Source organism: Podarcis muralis, chromosome 4 (assembly GCF_964188315.1).
Source record: "Podarcis muralis chromosome 4, rPodMur119.hap1.1, whole genome shotgun sequence".
NCBI classification, from domain to species: domain Eukaryota; kingdom Metazoa; phylum Chordata; class Lepidosauria; order Squamata; family Lacertidae; genus Podarcis; species Podarcis muralis.
In genome coordinates this window covers 13,277,905-13,299,274 of record NC_135658.1, presented here as the reverse complement: position 1 = coordinate 13,299,274, position 21,370 = coordinate 13,277,905, and the positions used below count along the sequence as shown (strand labels likewise).

Genomic DNA, 21,370 nt, shown 5'->3' with positions numbered 1-21,370 from the left:
CTCTCAGATTTTGCCAGCAGAGGCGATGGGCGTGAGGAGGGGAAAGAGAACCATCTGGCCAGCAGGCAGGATTCAAATTCCCACAATGCCCCAGAGCAACACTATGCCTGTGGCATTGTGGGAAATCAAAATGGCTGTGTGCTGCTGTTGCTGCCATCAGGTAAGCTGAAGGCAGGCATCGGTGCCAGTGCACCCTACAGGTTGCAAGAAGGTGTAATAATAATAATAATAATAATAATAATAATAATAATAATAATTTATTTATTTATACCCCGCCCATCTGGCTGGGCCTCCCCAGCCACTCTGGGCGGCTTCCATAAAAACCACAAATACAGTAAAATATCACACGTTAAAAACTTCCCTGATATCAGGCACAGCTGGTTGGCTGGAGTGCTGCACAGGAGCACTGCAACATTTTGTTGCAGGCCCTACTTGTCACTACAGCTGTCGGGAACACTGACCAGTAGCTCGGCTGAAAACAAAATGCTCGTTTAGGTGGACTGTGTATCTGAACCAGCAAAGCAGGCTCTCTCACCCAGATTCTTAAACCCACAAAACCATTTTTATTTTTTTTACCAAAGAGAGATTGTGGTATCTATCTCCAAGGCAGTGCCTGTTTTTTCCCCATTTTTTATCAGAAGGACTCCTTCCAAGTCCCTTAAAACTTATGGTCTGTAGCAGAGCTGGGATTAGACGTTGATGCCAGCCTTGATTTCCGCTTCCTAGAGCAGCGTGTGAGCCATGAAATGCTGCACGTTCCCTGTGTGCCAGAATGCAGTTGCATCAACACCTGTGCGTTTAATAGAGCTCTGCGGAGAAAAATTCCCCAGGGGGGTTGTCCTGCTTGAGGAGGCTTGCTTGCTCTGCGCTGGGCAGAGGCGTAAAATAAGCTCCACCATGCATCCTAATTAAAGGGCCCGAGTCTGCTCCTTTTGAAGCCAGCGACATAATCAGACCAAGGACACTGAGCTAACACCTTCCACCCTATATTGCTGCCTATAAAATGCAACTCGCACCCACAGGGTTGGTAATGTGCTGGGTTTTGCCATCGAGGCATCAATTTTTTATGTCTTGGAAGAAGGGAAAAATCCATTTTTCTTACCTTCCCAATCTCTCACCCCGCCCCCTCTTGTTCTTATTCTTTCTTCCTCATTTTTTTGTATCTATTTGCATTGCAAGTCTGCAGGAAGGAACTTTGGCTTTGAAATGAAAATACAGCCATTTATTTCAATTCAAAGGAAGTGACCACAAATCCCTTCCTTCACTCATTCACCACAGGCAAGCCTCGCTTCCTTCTCGTTTGTCTGCTGTCTGGGGATAAAACTGACCTTCCTCACAGGGCTGTTGTGAAAGATTGATGGGCGGGTTAAAAAGTAGGTGGGGGGGTTGTCTAGGGGGCGCGGGGGCACACATGCAATTGTACCTTCTAACATCCCTGCCCTGCATGCAAACTCCTAACCTTCTTGGCCCGAAAGGGTCTTCTCAGAATGTTCATCTGAGTTCATTTGGAAGCTCCTTTCCAACCTTCATGATTCCATGTGCCAATATCTTCTGTGAGAGTAATGTGTGCCTGACCGCACTGCTGTCTTCACACATTCACTTTGAACATGTATGTGCATGTAGAGGGCTTTGCTTCTCTGCATATCTGCTCACAATTAAGCCTCCTTTCCAGCTGTTGGCCTGTTGAGCAAGAATGCCTGGAGGGGAATTCTAAGCACATTGGGCTGGATGCACTTATGAGCCTCGCCGTACCTGAGCACCCCTGTTATGCTGGGTTCCCGATTGTGGGGAACGTTCAGACTTTTCTGCTCAGTCTGGGGAGGTTGGTAGTGCAGGGGGCAGGCTGGCATGTGTGTGGGGACATTTGGGGTAGGGCTGACGCCTGGGGTCCTACACCACATGATTTGACATAGCACCATAGCTCTGTTCCTGAGCAGAACATTGCCATAGTGTGTGCTGCCAAATACAGCAGTTCTTTCCAAGGATATCAGGACAAAAGGGATGAGGAGGTGGAAGGCGAACCAAAACAGTTTTATTAACAAATGAACAGCAGGCATACAAAGCATAACATAAAACATACCCGTCAGGGGCTACCCAGTCTCCCCTTCAGCTGCCCGGAGCCCCAGGTAGAGCAGCAGGAGAAAGACCCCGACCGTCCGTCTCCCAGCATCAGGTCCTTTGATTGGGGCAGAAGCTCTCTGGGCCCCTCCCACCTATGGCTTTTATAGCCTGCCTTGATGTAATCAAGTGCACCTGGCATTACTCATGATTAGCCCAGGACCCTGAGATGGAATTAATACAGAGCGGCTGAGAGTCTCCCACTACCTGCAGCCGGACATCCAGCCAGCACTTGCAACACAGAAGAACCCAAGAAACTCCCGACAGGTGTGTGAAACACAAGAATCAAACTGGGGATGTTAAAGGGAAAGGGACATGGCACCTAACGCCTCTAAATACAATTGTCTTCCGCATTTCCACTACACTGTGCCACCTGTATCTTGAAGCCGATGCTGGAGAACGTGGATTCAACATTTAAGTTGAAATGTGACTGCATTTGCTTGCACTCTTCCATAGCTACTCTCGCCCCTCCTGTTCCTCTCTGCTCTTTGTTGTTTCCCCCTAAGATTGTAAACTCCTTGAGGGCAGACAGCTCTTTGCATGCACGCAAAACTTCGCCAACAACCCAGAATGCTTTGCATATTGTCTGCGAGTGAGATTTGTATGTCAGTAGTTCTGGCACTACCTTGTCCACAAAGATGCAGATGTTTTCTTGCTTTGGCTTTGCCCACTAACAAGGAACATCTGCACAGCTTGCGGCCCACCAAGCGAGACAAGTCCACCACCCACAAATGGTGACCCAGAGGCTGTTTTTCCTGTCTGCTTTGGATTTCTAAAATCAGGATTGCAGGGGAGAAGGTGTTGGCAAGCACCTGGCCAGTCAAAATTGCGTGCACGCCTTGGTGCATCGCAAATTACGGCAGCCCACTTTAAGAGTCTAGCATTCAGCAGCACAATCCTATATTACATTACTTTCCGAAGACATCACACATTGAAAACTTCCCGATACAGGGCTGCCTTCAGATGTCTTCGGAAAGTAATGTAATTGGTTATCACTTGTGATTTCTCTTTGCGTTCTTATGTGGAAGCAAGTCCATTGAGATCATTGCATCTTCCTTCCAGGTATAGCACTGCGGGCTTGATCATGGTTTTTGGGCTGGGGGGTGGTGACCCATAACAGGGTCCAGTGGCCCCCAACCCAAGGTGGGTCAAACCACTAGCTCCAGGACCATTTTCATTCTCGCTTTCTTCAAATTGTTCCAAGGAGGAGGGGGGTAGCAGAAGGATAGGGATGCAGAGGATGAGTTAAAAAGGTCTGGGAGTAGATTGGAAGAGATGGGAGAAAGACAAACATACAGCTTAAAATCTTAAATGGGTCCCGTTTTGAATGTTAGGGGTAAAGATGAGGTCTTTGCCTGAAAAGGTTGAAGATGGCTATAACTGCATTCCTCAGTCTTTTACAGTGCAATCTTGGGTTTACTTTTCAGTAAGCCTTTCATCTCTCTCTCCTTTGAGAGCTAAAGACAGCCGCAGAGCCAGACTACATTTAGGATCCAAGTCGGGAGATACGGCGACTACGGAGAGAGCAGCTATCTCGATGTTTTAAGTTAATGGCTAGACCGTGTAATGGGTGCTTGCAGACATCTCATCTCTGATGTCCTTGGCTATGAGAGAACACATCTAGGCAGCATTTGTATCTGCTTGGCTGCCTTCTTGCTCCTGGCAAGGCTCCTGAGCTCAGGGAGAACGGCATCTACATTTTGAGAAAGGGACTGTATTGTTCTTTGAGGAGGTGAGTGGGGCATGCAGGAGCACAGCTAGATGCTGAACAAACAGTAAGAGAGAAGAGCCACAGAGTCCTTGCAGGTTTGGAACCTGCAAATGGTGGGACTTGTATGTTGGGGGCGACTGAGGAGGAGGAGGAGGGAGGTGCCCAAACTCAAAGCCTGACTCGACAGTGAAGCTCACAAGGTGACTTTGGACTGTCTTAGTCTACCTCCCAGGATTGTTGTGAGGACAAAATGGCGGGGGGTGGGGCCAATGGAAAGGACATAACCTCTTGGATATAAATCATGCAAACTGGGCAACTTTCCATCATTTCTCTTATTTTTGCATAAATTATGCTTTAATTTTTAACTACGGTAGTTCCCATGATTTATTCTGCATAACTTTGAACTCTCTTTCCCCTGCCTGTTGGAAAGCACCACCAGATACTTTAGACATCTTTGAAGATGCAACTTCATGGGTTTCCTTGATTATTAAGCTGTGCCCTGTCTTTTTATATAGCAATGCTTTATTGCATTTTTGTATTTTGTCCTACTGTTTCTGTAGTTTGCACAGATGGTTTATATATAGCCAAGGCTGTGGCAATGGGTGAATCAAGACCCTCTTGGGGTTCTAATGCTGTGAACCTCTCCATTGTAAGCTCAGGTTGTATATATGTGTAAATAAACCATATATCATAAAGACACCGCAGTCTCTACTGTCCCTTATTCTAATGGAAATACGAACCCTGGGTAAAAGCGCCTGGAACCCCTGGAATTTTGCACCGCTTGGAGATTGGGATGGCATGCAGTAATATAAATCTCTAGTGTCAAAGGCCACAATAAAGATAAAGTGTCTTCAGCTGAAAGCTGTGTAGTGACGAAACCAGAATTCCACAACTTTGGGGCTACCACAGAGAATGCCCTCTCTCTGCAGATGCCAAGGTTAAGAGGGTCTAAGAGGGTCCATAGGGAAGGAGATGCTTTTTTCAGATACTTGGGGGTCTTAGTTGTTTAAGGCTTTAAATGCTAATGTGAGCATATTGAATTGGCCCCGGGAACAAGCTGGGTTTCACTGCTGCTGTTTCAAAACTCGGGTTATGCGAATTCTAAACAGAACCCCAGCCAGGAATCTGGCTGCTCCATTTTGGACCCGTTGAAGTTTCTCGTTCTTAGGCTTCTCCCAATACAAACTCAGCCCGGCCATCCCTTCCAACAGACGACAGTCCTCTCTAAAGTTGGACATGTGGCCTCTCCTTGGCCCATGCCCAACTCTAACCACTGCACTGTGTTGGCTCTGTAAATAATCACTACCGTACGGGAGGAGATGTGGGTCAGTGGTGACTGTGTACTCCACCCCCCCTTTCCTGGACGTGTGTAGTTGGCCTTTAGCCTTGTGTTGGAACCAGGCCTGAGCTGATGATGCTCAGAAGCCAAGTTTGAGGCTTGCAGTTTGCATTTTTCATTTTTCTGGCGGCTCAGACTGTGGAAGTGCCTCCTGTCACAGTATTTTTTTTCCCCATTTTACTTTAAGACAGCAATGCACTCTTGGCTTCTCTTTCTGTGTGAAAAGGGCAAGATGGTTTTAGCTTTCACCTGGCTCTCTCTTCCCCTCTGTGCCGAGGCTAAATTGTCCTTCTGGGGTTTAAAAGATGTTTCCTCCTGTGGTTTTCTGCTGCTTCAGGAAATGGCTCCTCTGAGGCATCTGTGGGTTGTCTCAAGCCACCCAGAGGAGGGGTCTGGCAACACTTCTCTCCTTTCAAGAAGTGAGTAGCAACTTTGCAAGTGATGCTTGTGAAGATGCAGGTGAGAATCAGGAATCCTGGAGACTGATGGAATTGTAGCATCATTTTGCCGTCCAGATGTTATCTGTCATTCAGTCTTCACACCAGCAAAATAATACTTTATTAGCTTAACTTAGGGTGTTGCAGAGCATTCACAGTGCTTCATCCTAGGGGTGTGGAGAAGATTTGGAGGGGTCCCAAATAAAGAACGGGAGCAGACAATCTTTGGACACAGATTCAGCGCTTGTCCCGGCCAACGCACCATCTCTCCACAGGGCTTTGAACTGAAACAGAGACCTCCAAAGCGCTTGCGACACTTGGAAATTCAGGTGCTGAAGAAACCCACACGCACTACCTGTCTGCAAAACCTGGAACATTTCTCCCCAATCTTGCTACACAGGCATCTCCCCATATAAAGCGGTAAAGAGACCCCTGACCATTAGGTCCAGTCGTGGCCGACTCTGGGGTTGTGGCGCTCATCTCGCTTTATTGGCCGAGGGAGCTGGCGTACAGCCAGCATGTGGCCAGCATGACTAAGCCGCTTCTGGCGAACCAGAGCAGCGCACGGAAACGGCGTTTACCTTCCCGCCGGAGCAGTACCTATTTATCTACTTGCACTTTGACATGCTTTCAAACTGCTAGGTTGGCTGGAGCTGGGACCGAGCAACGGGAGCTCACCCCGTCACGGAGATTCGAACCACCGACCTTCTGATCGTCAAGTCCTAGGCTCCGTAGTTTAACCCACAGCGCCACCCACGTCCCTAACTCCCCATTTACGTGCATCCAATTGACGCACAACCCATGCTTGCGTGCTTCATGTCGAACCCTGAAGTGACTTTTAAAATGGTAGAAACAGCCCTTAAAGAGGCCGGAAAGGGCAAAAAAAATCATGTGTGTGTTGGAGAGAACCCTGTGTGCTGAGCTGTGCTCTTTGGAGTAACTTCTCGGGAGAGATGTAATAAATGAAGAAAAGAAGTTAAAGCCTGGCTAGTGTGTAGCCATAAAAAACCCCACAATTCTGCAAGAGACGTTGACCCTCAGCAAAAAGAGCCACATGCCCATAGTGCTGCTGGCCCCCTTCCCTCTCTCCCACACACATAGTGAGTTAGCATTGCAGGCTCTATTACATCCGAAAACTTTATTTTCTACATTTCCCCCTCTCCTCCCTTTTCTGCAGCCAGCCACCTCAGAGCAGAATCAGAGATACTCTGATGCTGGCTTTTCTCCACAAGCAGCATGCATGCTCTGGCTGACCGACAGCCTGGCTGCTCCCTCTGACTCCTCCTCTTTGCGTTCCTGTTCCTGGGCAGATAATCTGCATGCCGGCGTGTGGCCTGGTGAGGGATGGAGCCCAGGTTCCTTCCTTCCCTGTACACGCCTGGGGTGCAAAGAGAGAGGGGAGGCATTCAGTTCCTTTGTCTAGACAACATCCTGGAGTAAGTCTGCCCAAACTGGGGAAATGTTTTGAGACGTGCTTTTTCTGACACCCTTGAGCCTCGGAGCTGCGGTGGTGGTTTGGAAGAGGCATGGAGCTGGACTGCTCTGTTGTGTCCTGTTAGCAGCTGTTCATAGCCAAACATCTGGCCTCCTGACAGCAGCAACATTCCAGGGGAACGCTAGAAGAGATGGGGTTAGTCACTGCAGAGATCTCTGCAGTGTAAGATCCCAGGGTGTGGTCTGAAGGCAGAGGAGGTGAACACCTTGCAGATGCTAAGAAGGTCCGGGTTGGGTCAGTGCCTGGATGGGAGACTGCATGGGAGAAACATGTACGTTGCCTTGGGTTCTTTGCTGGGAGAAACACGGGTTGCAAATGCAATAAAACCTACACAATCGTAAATAGAGAGCGATGCCTACACTTTTCTGCAAGCACAGAATTTGACAGAGAGCGAGAGGGCACAAGTTCCTGGTCCTCTCGACTGAAAACAAACTAATGAAAATCGAATGATGAATCTGACCCCCCCCCCCCAGCACTCAATAAGTGGGATTCTAGTGCTCTGCATAGCCAAACAGGTAGCAATAGCAGAATAATGGATTTCTGGAACAGCACATAATTTGGCTCTTATTGCAGAATTTTATGGCCATGTGATAGGGCTTATATTTAGATAGCTTGAATTCGTCTAGTCCCTGACTTGCTTTGTAGGGGAGAAGAAATCTAAACCTGGCAGAGCCTTGGTCTTGCTTGCCCTCCCACCCCCATTTTCTGAAGCAGTGCTTCAGCTGTTTTTATAGTATTCCCCAAAGCCGGTCTTTTCATCAGTATGCTTTGTAGCAATTGTGCACCTGGGTCAAAGGGCCTGTTGGTTTTCTATTTGCCCTGGACCTTTGGCAATCTTCTCCAAGGGAGCTGATTGTTCTGGCCAGCTGTGAGCGTTTGTAACAACCCTGACACCACATTCCAGAGGCCAGAAATGCATCTGCAGCAGCCAGAAAGATTTCCAAGAAATATTTAGACTTTGCAGATGGGTGTTTCCATCTTACTCTCTCTCTCTCCCCTCCCTTCTCCTTTTCAGAATGTGTTTTGGCTGCTCTTTGCCTTCTGCTTCCAATAAAACCAACTTAGTCCTCCCCACCCCCTTAGTATTTTTGTTCTGGGTGTCCTTCCCCCCTGTGTCTGCACAGACAGGGACAAAGGATCACCCTTATCTGTGTGGCCCTGACACATGCAATAGCTGAAGAGAAATCAGTCACGCACATTTAAGGGGAAGGGTGGGGAAAAGCGCAAAGAGGCTCACGCGCAGCTGATGTAACATCCACATCAGACGCAAATTGTTGCCTGCATGCCATTCCTGTTCACCTTTGGCCACCAGGCTAGTGCTTAAATGCAAGGCAAATTCACAGAGGACAAGGCTCTCAGTGGCTACTAGACATGGATGGCTGTGCTCTGCCCACTTGGCTGGAGGTAGTAATGCTTCTGAATGCAAGTTGGAAACCACAGGAGGAGAGAGAGCTTTGGTGGGTCATCTGGTTGGCCACCGTGAGAACAGGATGCTGGAGTGGCTGGGCCATTGGTCCGATCCAGCGGGCTCTTCTTACCTTCTTAAGGCTTCTGCAAGCTATAATGATCTCTAATGTGATGCCCTGCAAATCCAGCTTTCGGCTTCAGAGGGTTGGGATTTTGAAGGGACGCGGGTGGCGCTGTGGGTAAAAGCCTCAGCGCCTAGGGCTTGCCGATCGAAAGGTCGGCGGTTCGAATCCCCGCGGCGGGGTGCGCTTCCGCTGCTCGGTCTCAGCGCCTGCCAACCTAGCAGTTCGAAAGCACCCCCGGGTGCAAGTAGATAAATAGGGACCGCTTACCAGCGGGAAGGTAAATGGCGTTCCGTGTGCTGCGCTGGCTCGCCAGATGCAGCTTTGTCACGCTGGCCACGTGACCCGGAAGTGTCTGCGGACAGCGCTGGCCCCCGGCCTCTTGAGTGAGATGGGCGCACAACCCCAGAGTCTGTCAAGACTGGCCCGTACGGGCAGGGGTACCTTTACCTTTACCTTAAGGACTTCTCCACCCTTGCTAATTTGATCTTGTTTACTGCAGTTGATTAACTCAGGCACAGCGCTGCTGCTAGCGGTATGCTTCTACAGTGGTACCTCGGGTTACAGACGCTTCAGGTTACAGACGCTTCAGGTTACAGTCTCCGCTAACCCAGAAATAGTACCTCGGGTTAAGAACTTTGCTTCAGGATGAGAACAGAAATTGTGCTCCGGCGGCACGGCGACAGCAGGAGGCCCCATTGGCTAAAGTGGTGCTTCAGGTTAAGAACAGTTTCAGGTTAAGAATGGACCTCCAGAACGAATTAAGTACTTAACCCCGAGGTACCACTGTATAAGCTTTTCCTCGCACGTGATTGAATCTTCTTCACTATAGTGGATGGACTCACAAATGTTACCTGTGTTTATTTTTTGAAATCCCAGACCACGCTAAATTAGATCATTTCCCAAGTGTGCAAGACCCTATTGTTTTTATTTGTTAAAGCGGACTGGAAGTGGAGTCAGGAAAGAGCAGTGAGGTTTTTTTGGTTTGTGGATAGCCCTAAATTATATGAAACTGCGAAGATCCAAGCAGACCACAGAGAACTCCCAAAGGATCTCTCCAAAGTGGGCAAACGGGCCACAAAATGTCAAATGAGATTCGTTATAAGTTCCAAGTGATTGTTTTTAGTAAAATAAAATAAATCCCTAATTTCACATGGCACAACGCTTCAGGTTACAGACTCCGCTAACCCAGAAATAGTGCTTCAGGTTAAGAACTTTGCTTCAGGATGAGAACAGAAATTGTGCTCCGGCGGCGCGGCAGCAGCAGGAGGCCCCATTAGCTAAAGTGGTGCTTCAGGTTAAGAACAGTTTCAGGTTAAGAATGGACCTCCGGAACGAATTAAGTACTTAACCTGAGGTACCACTGTATTGTGTCATTTTGGTTCCCGCTTTTCCAATATATGCAGTGTTGGAAAAGGTGAAGAGAAGAGCAACCGAAATTCAGTTTAATTTATTGCATTTATATTCCACGTTTTTCTCCAAAGATCTCAAAGCGGCCTGCATGGTTCTCCCCCATCCCATTTAAAGTTCTCAAGGGGTCAAAGCACATCATCCCAGAGCTATGGTTCCCATCTATGGGGACATCCTGTTTTGGGGGGCTGTGATCTCGCGTGGGTCATGTGACTCACATGGGAGCACGGCCCAGTTTTGCTCTGGCGAATGTTGGAAGGTATGGTGGCACCATTCACATGATAAAAACTGACAAAGAGATGTCGAGATTTTCAAAAATAAGGGGTCCATAACTTGGCTTTTGAAAAACAGGGGGTCCACAGTGCTTAGCTAATTGGGAGCCGTTACCCTAGAGGAAACACTAAAGGCATTTGTATTATTCTAGTTTTGGGCTGACTAAGGCAGGATTCACAGAGGGTTTATACAGTATACGGATATTTTACAAGATTTATTTATCACTTTTTTAACACTCTGAGTGGTTTACATATTCATAATCTTTCTTATTTATTTTATTCATTCATAAAAGCATTCCTTTACTCCTGTATCATGAATTATCAGAGTGGTGTACAACAATTAATAATCATAATCATAATAATGGAAGTGACTGGCTAATTAAACAGCCACAAAGGCCTGCTGCCATTTAAATAAAAAATATTCAGGAGATGCCTGAAAGTCAAAAGTGATGTTGGCTTCTGGCTGAGGCTGTTATGACTGCGATACCAATAAAATCAAACAAGTAGACATAATAAAACGGAGCATTCAAGATAATGGGCAGAGTGGATGAAGCGAACAGAGAGAGATTTCTTTTACAATATTAGAGCCCAGGGTCATTCAGTGACGCTGAATGTTGGTGCGTGTTGGGATAGACCAAGAAGGAGGTGATCTTCACGCAGCCTGTATGGATTTGCTGCCACAAGGTATGCATGAACATATCTGGGCTGCTTTGAACAGGGATTTAAGACATATTCGTGGAGGATAAGGAGCTCTAGATGGTCTATGTGGTTCTCACAATAACCCTGCAAGGTACCGTATTTTTTGCTCTATAAGACTCACTTTTTCCCTCCTAAAAAGTAAGGGGAAATGTGTGTGCGTCTTATGGAGCGAATGCAGGCTGCGCAGCTATCCCAGAAGCCAGAACAGCAAGAGGGATTGCTGCTTTCGCTGCACAGCGATCCCTCTTGCTGTTCTGGCTTCTGAGATTCAGAATATATTTTTTTCTTGTTTTCCTCCACCAAAAACTAGGTGCGTCTTGTGGTCTGGTGCGTCTTATAGAGCGAAAAATACGATAGTTTAGGCTTGAGAGACAGTGGATGGCCTAAGGTCACCCAGGGAGCTTCATGGTTGAGTGGGGATTCGAACCCTAATCTCCCAGGTCATAGCCAAACACTCTAACCATGATACCGTGCTGACTGTGCAGAATACTACTTCCAGAATCAGAGGCCACATGCTTCCAAGTACTAGATGCTGGAGAAGAACAGCGAGAGAGGGCTTTGCGCCACTTCCTGCTTTTGGTCTTCCTGGAGGCATCTGGTTGGGGGCTGCTGTGGGAAGCAGACTAGATAGACCTTCAGCCTGATCCACCAGGGCTCTTCTTACCGCTTTAAACACTGAATTCACTTCCTGTGTTTAGAAGAGGGAAACCGAAGGCCTTCTTCCAAAACCATCCTGTGGCTTCGGTGGAGTTATAGAAAAAAAGTTGAACGACGCCCAGGAGCTGCCGTCTGAGGTTGCCCGAGGGTCACTGAGCACTGAGTGTGACACAGGGCTGCATCTGTATTGCAGCACTGATACTGAAGGATAGAAACAGCAACAGGCGAGAAGTGAGTTGGCTGTAGCCAAAGTCCAGTTGCAGTCGTGTTCGTATGGCAAGGTTGAGATGACAAAGTTGGCTCCAGAGGGGGGCTACCACGTGCTTTCCACATCCACCCCGGGGTTTGAAATTAGCAGGGCGCCAGGCGCATTTCACACCTAAAGATTCTTCATTTGCGAGCACCTCAAAAAGCCTGGGTGCCATTTTTTGCACCTGGTTGACAGTCAAGGATTACTGAAACGTATGTGCTTTGAAGCCTCAAAGTACCGTGGTACCTCGGGTTAAGAACTTAATTTGTTCTGGAGGTCCGTTCTTAACCTGAAACTGTTCTTAACCTGAAGCACCACTTTAGCTAATGGGGCCTCCCACTCCTGCCACGTCGCCGCTGTGTGATTTCTGTTCTCCATCCTGAAGCAAAGTTCTTAACCTGAGGGACTATTTCTGGGTTAGTGGGGTCTGTAACCTGAAGTGTCTGTAACCTGAAGCGTCTGTAACCCAAGGTACCACTGTATATGTTAAGGAGTTTAACAACAGAGAGTAGAGTGTTTTGGAAACTAAAGCATGGTACCAATATTTTTTGTGGTAAACACATTAAACATGTATTAACAATTTCTGTTGAAAATGTGATATTAACCATGTGTCACTTAGGTGAATTGCATATTAGTTCATGCTTATAAAAATAATAAATAAAGTGTTGCTGACTCTCTCCCCCCTCCCAAAATGGCAACTAGGCATTCTGTTTTGGCGCCCACAACCCAGGTCCCAGGAGCCATTTGGCTCCTAGCTTTTCTGTTCCAGTTTCTAATACTGATACATCCATGGGAACCTTTATAAATGTGTGATATGGCCCTTCGTACCACCTTCTCTCCCAGCATCTCTAGGTAAAAAGATCTCTGGTACCCTTGTACGCCTCCTTCTGGGAAATCCTGCATCCCAGCTGGTGCCAGACATCTTCCTCTGCTTTCCTTTGGACCATATCAGTGAGTCTGGGGGTGGTGGTGGGTGGGTCTTGTCATCCGGGCTGCCCAGGACCTCCATACTCAATGCCCAGGCTTGTGCCCCGGGGAGATCACTTAGATGCTGCTAACGCAGTGGTTTGACTTCACCTCTGGAGGCAGACTCCATTGTCTGTTGAGGCAGTTGGAGGCCAACATAACCAGAGCTGTCAAAGACCTCTCTCTCCCTGAGAACCTGGGGCAGATTGAGGAGCCATTGCTGGCTAGGTGGCCCAATGGTCTGAATCAATGGTTCTCAAAGTGGGTGGGTGGGGATTACCTAGGGGGACGCTGGAGTTGTAAATGACTATCAGGCTTTGAAAAACTGGTATCAATGGATCAAGTTCACCAGTGTTGTTGAATTAATTAAACTTAGTAGTTTTAATTGGATTTTGAATAAAATGTGCAATCGCTTGTTACTGTTTTGATTTTTTAAAAATTGTGTTATCATCTTCCTTAGCAGGTTGTTCAGACTGCTATTCTGAATAATGCTTTTTGCAGGCTAGGGGGACTGGGGATAGGTTCATGAAACCAAAGGGTTGGTGGCCCAAAGGAGTTTGGGAACTGTTGCTCTGATTGCTGTATAAGGGAACTATATTATTGTCTATTAGATTTGCATACCATCCCTCATCCACAATCTCAGGGCAGTTAAAAATATAAAATTACAATACAGAAGCGAAGCCACGAAATTCGTAGTGAAAATAAGAACAGCAAACAGCAATCCCTGCTCCCACAACACATTTAAAAGGGCATCGAATGTCATTTACTCAAGGCCATGTTGAAGAGGAACGTTTTTACCTGGAGCCTAAAGGTGTATAATGATGGCTGCAGACGAACCTCCCTTGGGAGTCACCACAGAAAAGACCCCGTTCTCGTGTTGCCACCCTCTGGACCAGCTGGAGAGGTGACACGCAGCTATTGCAGCAGCCTCTATAGCCGCGCACCACCTCTCCAGCCGGGAGAGCGCGCACGGGGCTAAAGAAGCCCCCCCTCTCCCGGCTGGAGAGGTGACATGCGGCTATGGCAGGAGCCTCTTTAGCTACGCGTCACCTCTCCAGCTGGGAGAGCGCGCACGGGGCTAAAGAAGCCATAGCCCCGCGAACCTCTCCCAGCTGGAGAGGTGACGCGCTGCTATGGCAGGAGCCTCTCCACTGCGCCTTTGCGCTGCTCCCCAACCTGCTCTTTGGGGCTGGTGGTGGGCTTCCCCCCGCCAGCCCCAAAGAGCAGGTCGAAAGGAACCTGAACCCTGGAGAGTGGAGAGGGGTCGGTGCGCACTGACCCCTCTCGCTCTCCAGGCTTCCAAGGTAGCCGCCTGAAGGCGTCTGAATGCACCTTAAACGGCACCTTGTTTTAGAGGGGGGAAACAAGAGGGGGGAAATTCTCCCCCTCTCTGCGCAGCGCCTCCTGCCGCTTCGCTGAAGGGGCGCTGGGCAGAGAGGGAGAGATTTTTTTCCCCTTGTTCTCCCCCCTCTAAAACAAGGTGCATCCTATTGTCCGGTGCGTTCTATGGTGCGAAAAATACGGTAGCCTAGAGGTTACCAGATCACAGGCAACAGTCGTTCCTGGGTTCATGTGCTGCCATGACTTCTGTGTTCTGGTGAGAAATTGCCAATACCGCAGTGACCTTTGCCTTGAATACCTGGAGGATCAAAGTCCGTCAATTATGAAATAAGTCACTGGGTCTTCTAACGTCCCTCCTTTATGTATTTTGCTTCTGATTCTGTGTCGCCAGTGGATTCCAGGGAGCTTAACTGGAAACCTGGTGCTCTTTTAACCAGCAGGAGTTAAAGCCCTTTGGAGAAGACTGGCTGCAACGGAAGCCCTTTGGGGATTTCTTTTTTAATTCCTTGTTTTCCTTTCCCTTGCAGCTGTGTAAATGAGTATGGAAGATTATGACTTTCTCTTCAAGATAGTTTTAATTGGGAACGCTGGCGTGGGGAAGACCTGCTTAGTGCGGCGGTTTACTCAGGTAAGGTGGCATTTCAGGGTTGTTGATGCTTTGGGCGTACGAGATGGACAGGACAGATGTGTACACAGCACATTCATACATGTGTTAGTTAGTCCACAGGAGGAAGGAGCTAGGACCCAGGAGAACCTCGGCCATCTTCTCCTGGTATGAGACAGGACTGTACCATCATATAGTAAGAGAGGGCATCAGCCAACACAGGAGTGGCTTGCCTGTGACCTTCCGGGTGTTCCCATATTCTTGTATCAGGGTGGCCAGTCTGGCGATCTCCATATGTTTCTGGATTCCAACTCCCATCATCCCCAGCCAGATTGGCCTCTTGTCCGGGATGATGGGAGCTGGAGTCCAACAGCATTTGAAGGGCTGCAGGCTCTCCATCTTTGAACTGCAGTCTCTGCTGCTGCTGCTGGGTTTTGGGGCAGGATGAACTTCATGGGTGAAGACAGGCTGGGGAAATCCTGTTGGACCATGCACCTCATTTGAGGATTGCAGCATCAAACAGGAACTTGGAGGTTTTTAAACAGAGGATGGATGGGGATCCACTGGAGATTCTTTAGCTGTGGTTCCTGCATCGCTTGGGGGTTGCAGGGGCTTGAAGAGCCAGGCAGAGGCCCGGGCCAGGTAGATAATGTGCCCCCCCCTTTTTTTACCCTGGGGATAGCTGAAGTCTTATAAATAAGTGAGTACAGTGGTATCTTGGGATGCGAACAGGATCCGTTCCAGAGCCCCGTTCGCATCCAGAAGCAAACGTAACTGGTGACGGCACATTTGCGCACATGCGCGTCTCTTTTCGCCGCTTCTGCGCATGCATGTGACGTCATTTTGAGTGTCTGCGCATGGCGAGCGGTGAAACCTGGAAGTAACGCGCTCCGTTACTTCCGGGTTGCCGCGGAGCGCGACTCGAACATGCTCAACATGAAGCGTATTCAACCCAAGGTATGACTGTATATAAATAATTTTCACAAAAGTTATCCTGACAAATAATTTTATTTCAAGGCTTTAACCATATCTGCATATAAAGACAAAATGGAAAATATAGTTATTGCGATTGTGAATATGCTGACTAAGGCCCCCTTTGGAATCGGAGGCCCGGGCCAAGTGGCCCATATGGCCCCCCCCCTCTGTCTGGGCCTGGGGGGTGGGACCAGATGACCAATTTGCAGGGGAGTGTTCTGTTGTGCTGCAGACTTCCTATAGAATGCAGACCCAGATGGGCTCTTGTTATATTTCTATGAGCAGGTGATGCCACTTTGGTGGAAGGAAAGTAATAACAGAAAACTGGCTTTCCCCTTCCCTTTCTGTGCAAGAAGACATTGAAAGGGTCAGCGGCGACATTGCATTTGCCTGGTAGAAAGGAAGTTCTTGCCGAGTGGTTGCGTAACGCACGGAATGTTTCTTGGCAGTTCTGCATCTTAAACAGTCAGCACTTCTTCCCCGTGGAGACCTTTCAAAGAATGTGCCTGGAAATATTCTCTTTTCTATGGGCAGCCTGCCATGGGGGATGGAGCGAAGTTGACCCCCCACCCCTGGGGAAGTGGGGGTGGGGAATCAAAACACCAGCTTATCCACTCCACAGCCCGTCCCTGTAAGTGTTCCGAGGGATGGAGGTGTCCAACGAAACAAGAGGAACAAGTTGTGGTGCAGAGCTAACAAAAGAGGCAGCTGGTGCTTTGCTTGCTTGCTTGCTCTGTTCCAACAGCGCCGACTTAAAATTCTGCTGGGAGCACTGCAGACTGACCGAACTCGCTGTGATTTGGTGGTTTCTGGGAGACATCTCCAGGTGATTTGTGTTCCTTTGCAAGGAACATAAATCTTGCTTGCTGCGCACACGGGGGGAAAACAAAACCACCCAAACATCTCTTCTGTATAAAAAGTTGGGGGGAGGTGAGAGAGAATCTGCACATATTTCACTTTTGAGAAATACTGGGCTTTTCAGCTACCTCTCATAGCTTCCAAACATTATTATTTTTTTGCTCCGTTGGGCTGGTCCTCCATGTCAGATGGGATTTGCACAACTTGGTCCCCCATCTTCTGAAAAACCGGCCGCAGAACAGTAGCTTGGGGGGAGGGGGGTTGTGAAGTGGTTTCTCTGAGCTGGACGAGGGAAAACAGTGTACGAGAAATCCAAATGAAATCCAAAGTGTGCAGCTCAGGAGAGTATTGGCCATGTGTTTTACGAAGGGAGGACAGTGTCCCCAAGGGACTCTGGAGACCATCTGTGCACGGAACTGCAGATGTCAACTCCTTGGCCACATTCCCCAGCCACTGAATGATGCCTTCTTGCCTGCAAAAAACCTAGAATTGGACCTGTTGGTGGTGCATGGAATTTGCTCATTGATTGCCATTGTGCTGCAGGGCTGTTGCCTTGAGCAAAATTCTACTGTTGCAGGAAATCTGAAAATTTCCCTCTAGCCTTCCGTAAAGAAGAGATTCAGAAGAGGCATGTAATGACACAGAGCCTCAAGTCAGAACATTGATCGGTGTTCACAAGATTCTTCCACTAGGACAACGGCAGTGTGAAATGTCCAACATTCCTTATGCTGAAAATGTTTTATGAACAATGTTTGTTTTCCCTTCTCAAGGGTCTTTTTCCACCAGGGCAAGGTGCCACAATCGGCGTTGACTTTATGATTAAGACAGTGGAGATCAATGGTGAAAAAGTAAAGGTAAGGGTTTGCTTGGTTTTTTCCCTCCACTTTGAGTTGGTTTGACATAAGGAAAAACAGTTTTCTCTGTTAAAATATATGAACACTCAGGGAAATACCTGGGATCTTGGGATTGGCGCCATGTTGTGTGATGTATGAAAACTCTGCATCCTATGTGCTTCCCCTTCATATGGAACTTCCCTGTGGCAGCAGTGGGGATTCCCATAGAAGGATCTCATTTCCCCTGTCTTTGACTCTGCCTCATCCTCTGCCCCCCACCTCCTATGAACCAAAGATCAGGTTTCCCAATCAATTGGGAGAAAGCAACTAAGAAAGAGATTGTAGAGGAAAGTGGCTGGGAGGCTAGGGGTTAAGCATCTCACTCTTCCACCTGTGGCTTCTCTCTACTGAAAATCCCTCCTGGCGCTTGCTTTGCATGTTGGAGGTGAATGTTGGCGATCTAGAGTCTAACAAATGGCCTCTACTACTGGGCTTAGCTGGCAACCTATAAGTATATTGGCGGCTTTGGAAGGGGTATTGTGAATGGTTGCTATAGCATGGCAAGTGCAGATTGCCTAAGGGCCCCTCCAGGCACTCTTTTTATTGTGCATTCAATATTATTTGTGCCTATTATGCTATTAGGTTGGTTATACATGCTCTCACTTTCAGCAATATTTGCACCTGCAAAGGTTTTCAGATGGACACCCTGCTTTGCTTCAGATTGGTGCATGTCCCTTAACTTCCTGCTGAAATATCTTATATTCTAGGGTTACCATATTTAAAACACTGTAACTATGGACAGAAAAGTTGTTAAGCTTTTTGGGAGGGGAGGGGGCCAAAGTCGTTGAGCTTTTTGGGCAAAATTGCTTTATGGGCTCCCATACGTCTAAGACATTTTCCCGATTTCCGTACGGATGTATGGCAAGTTTTCTGGGGGAGCATTGTAGAGCAACTAATAGAGTGATATGTGGACTGTGCAGTATAAATCCAGCACTAATGCAATATTGTTGGATTCAATGACATGTTGCAGAATACACCCTGGGGGGGGGGGACCGACCAGTCTGGAGGGGCCCTAAGTTGTTGTAGGGCAAGGGTAGGGAACCTTTTCTGGTGGGCAGCCCGTTCCTTATCCCAGTCCCGGAAGGGCTGCCCACTTGCCCAGTTACATTCCCCCATCACTTTGCCATGCATATGCAATATTCACATGAGGCTGGTTCCAAGGAGAATCACCGGGGATGTCATGCATACATACATAATTTTATTTGTATGTCGCTTTTCCATAGATGAAACCATGCTCAAGGTGGCTTTAAACGAATTACATAATTACAGACATAACAAAAGTAGTAATAAACAATAAGGTATCAAAAATACACAACCAAAATTAAACAATTTCCCCGTAAAATTCAGAAGATCTAAAATAAAGATACAAAAATTAGTATCATTAACAGCGACAGCCCCCCTCTCAACAACCCCCCCCAAATACCCCACCCCAAGAGTCATCTCAGCTTCATGCCTCCTGTTGTAAATCTCAAAATGCAGAAAGGGTTGTGCCTGTGTCATAAAGTAGACAGGGCACGAGAGAAGTTTATATCATCACGAATCATAGAAGGAGCTAAGAGAGAGCGATCCATCCCTTCCGTTTCTCCTAATAAAATTCAGGGTGAAGCTGTGGGCCTTTTGACATGTAATACAACCTTGTTTTAAACAGATCCAGCAAGGCACTTTTCGACATTCTTAAAACGGGGTTGGGTTTATCGGGTGGCATACGGAAGAAATATTGCCAACGTTGAGACATTCTCGGGAAGGAAATTGGGGTCAATGAGACATTCTAATTGAGGATTTTGTACTAATGCAGTCGCTTTCTCCTTCCCACCCACCCACCCCAATCCTTTCCCCCCCTTGTTATGGGAAAAAAAGCTGCAGATCTGGGACACGGCAGGACAAGAGCGATTTCGGTCCATTACTCAAAGTTACTATCGCAGTGCTAATGCATTAATACTGACCTATGACATCACCTGCGAAGAGTCCTTCCGATGCCTCCCAGAGTGGCTGCGGGAGATAGAGCAGTACGCCAGCAATAAGGTCATCACCGTCCTAGTGGGTAAGAGGCATTGATGCAAAGGGAGCCTTAATAGCAAATCCATGGGTGGCAGAGTTGGGCAGGGGGAGTCGGAGCACAGGGCCATTGGAAGCATTGGCAGAAGGGAGATATGTGTGGCCTGCCTTCTTTGGACACAGCTATGCGCTGCGCTAGGCTTAACGCCAGCGATTTTTAGCAAGGATATGGAGGCCCAAGGTCTCAAAACGGCTCCTGGAGCAGTTTTATAGAGCTGTTGATTGCCGTTGGCAGATTATATTGGAGTAGTAAAGAGGCTGCATGCAGACAGGGCTGGTCACTTCCAAGGAGAGCAGGGAAGGAAGGAGGAAGAGAGTCCAGACTTCCATGCTTCACTTCTCTTACGAGTTTTGTATGTCATGATGGCAAGCCCACAAATTGCAGCGTTTTCTTAACTTAACCGAGCAGCCTGCTCCCCATGCCCATTTCCAGTGTTCCGAGGTGACTGACGTTGCTTATGCAGGCAAAACACCAGTATCTGTGCACAGGAAGGAAGCATCTGCAGGCTCAGGGAAACCCCAAGATTTGCCCGTACCCAAAAACCCCACACCACCCTTTAGGGAAACAGTGCAAAAGGGGAAGGGAGAAACAGCTTCCCCAAAAACATAGCTGAGTGAGAAATGCATTAGCTCAGTGGCCATGGAATGCTTTTCTTTGTGAGGACCGAGGGAGCAGATGGCGAGGGAGAATCTAATGGAGTCTCCAGAACTGGAGTATCCTGCACGGCAATATTTTGTTGCAGCCCCCACTAGTAGCTCAGAAACCTGTGGTTGCATTTACCTGCTCTTTCGGCACTGAAATGTTATTCTGATCACCCAGAAAAGTAATGTGGTTCTCACTCACTCACTCACTCACTCACTCACATACATACATACACCCCCCCAACCACTACCAGGAGGGCTCACTGGCTAGACAATTCCCCATGCCCGACCGCATCGTCTCCTCTGCCTCCTTTTCAAATGGAGCCTCTTCCAGTCCTTTAAGTGTGTTAGGACAGGGGTACAAAATGGGCACCAGGGATTGTACATAGCTATATTGACCACTTTTTGTTGTTGTTGTTTTAAAAAACTACAACCAAACTTAAGGCTTTCTTTCCTGTTTGAAATAATTGGACTTGATGATAGAAGGCAGATGCTTTAGTTGAGATTCCTGCATTGCAGGGGGTGGTGCTAACCAACTCTACAGTTCTACCACTCCAAGATGAGCTAGTTATCAACTTTTTGGGTTTAGTTAGGGCAGCTGGCCAGCTGCAATGGCACCGCGGCTGCTTCTCATTGGCTTTGTGCCTGCAGCCTAACAGTATGAAACACATTTACCCCTTGAATACGGACAAGGGACAGGGAGAGAAAATGGGAGGTGTGCAGAGGTGTGCAGACAAGGGACAGGGAGAGAAAATGGGAGGTCTGCTGCTCACCCCCTTTAGGTTGCAGTAGTGCCCATACCTGGGAACGTGGGGTGTGGATGACAAATCTGGAAGTGGGAGATATAAATTCTGGTTTTGTGCCCCTCCTCCTTCCTGCTGAGTTCTGCAAAGGCGATGCTGAGAGGGGTCAGCAAACTTTTTCAGCAGGGGTCTGGTCCACTATCCCTTAGACCTTGTGGGTGCCGGACTATATTTTGGAAAAATAAATAAATGAACGGATTCCTGTGCTCCACAAATAACCCAGAGATGCATTTTAAATAAAAGGACACATTCTACTCATGTAAAAACATGTTGATTCCTGGACCGTCCGTGGGTCGGATTTAGAAGGCGATTAGGC

At 47.9% G+C, this 21,370-nt stretch overlaps 1 protein-coding gene across 1 annotated transcript in view; it reads left to right on the top strand.

The window, feature by feature from the left end:
* RAB30 (RAB30, member RAS oncogene family) overlaps positions 1–21,370 on the top strand; it is a 41,113-nt gene that overhangs the window by 16,973 nt on the left and 2,770 nt on the right. The window contains exons 2-4 of the mRNA XM_028725963.2: positions 14,752–14,852; positions 17,432–17,515; positions 19,412–19,595. Of these exons, the coding sequence (XP_028581796.1) occupies positions 14,760–14,852; positions 17,432–17,515; positions 19,412–19,595 (361 nt within the window). The 5' untranslated portion in view covers positions 14,752–14,759. The remainder of the gene's footprint in view (positions 1–14,751; positions 14,853–17,431; positions 17,516–19,411; positions 19,596–21,370) is intronic.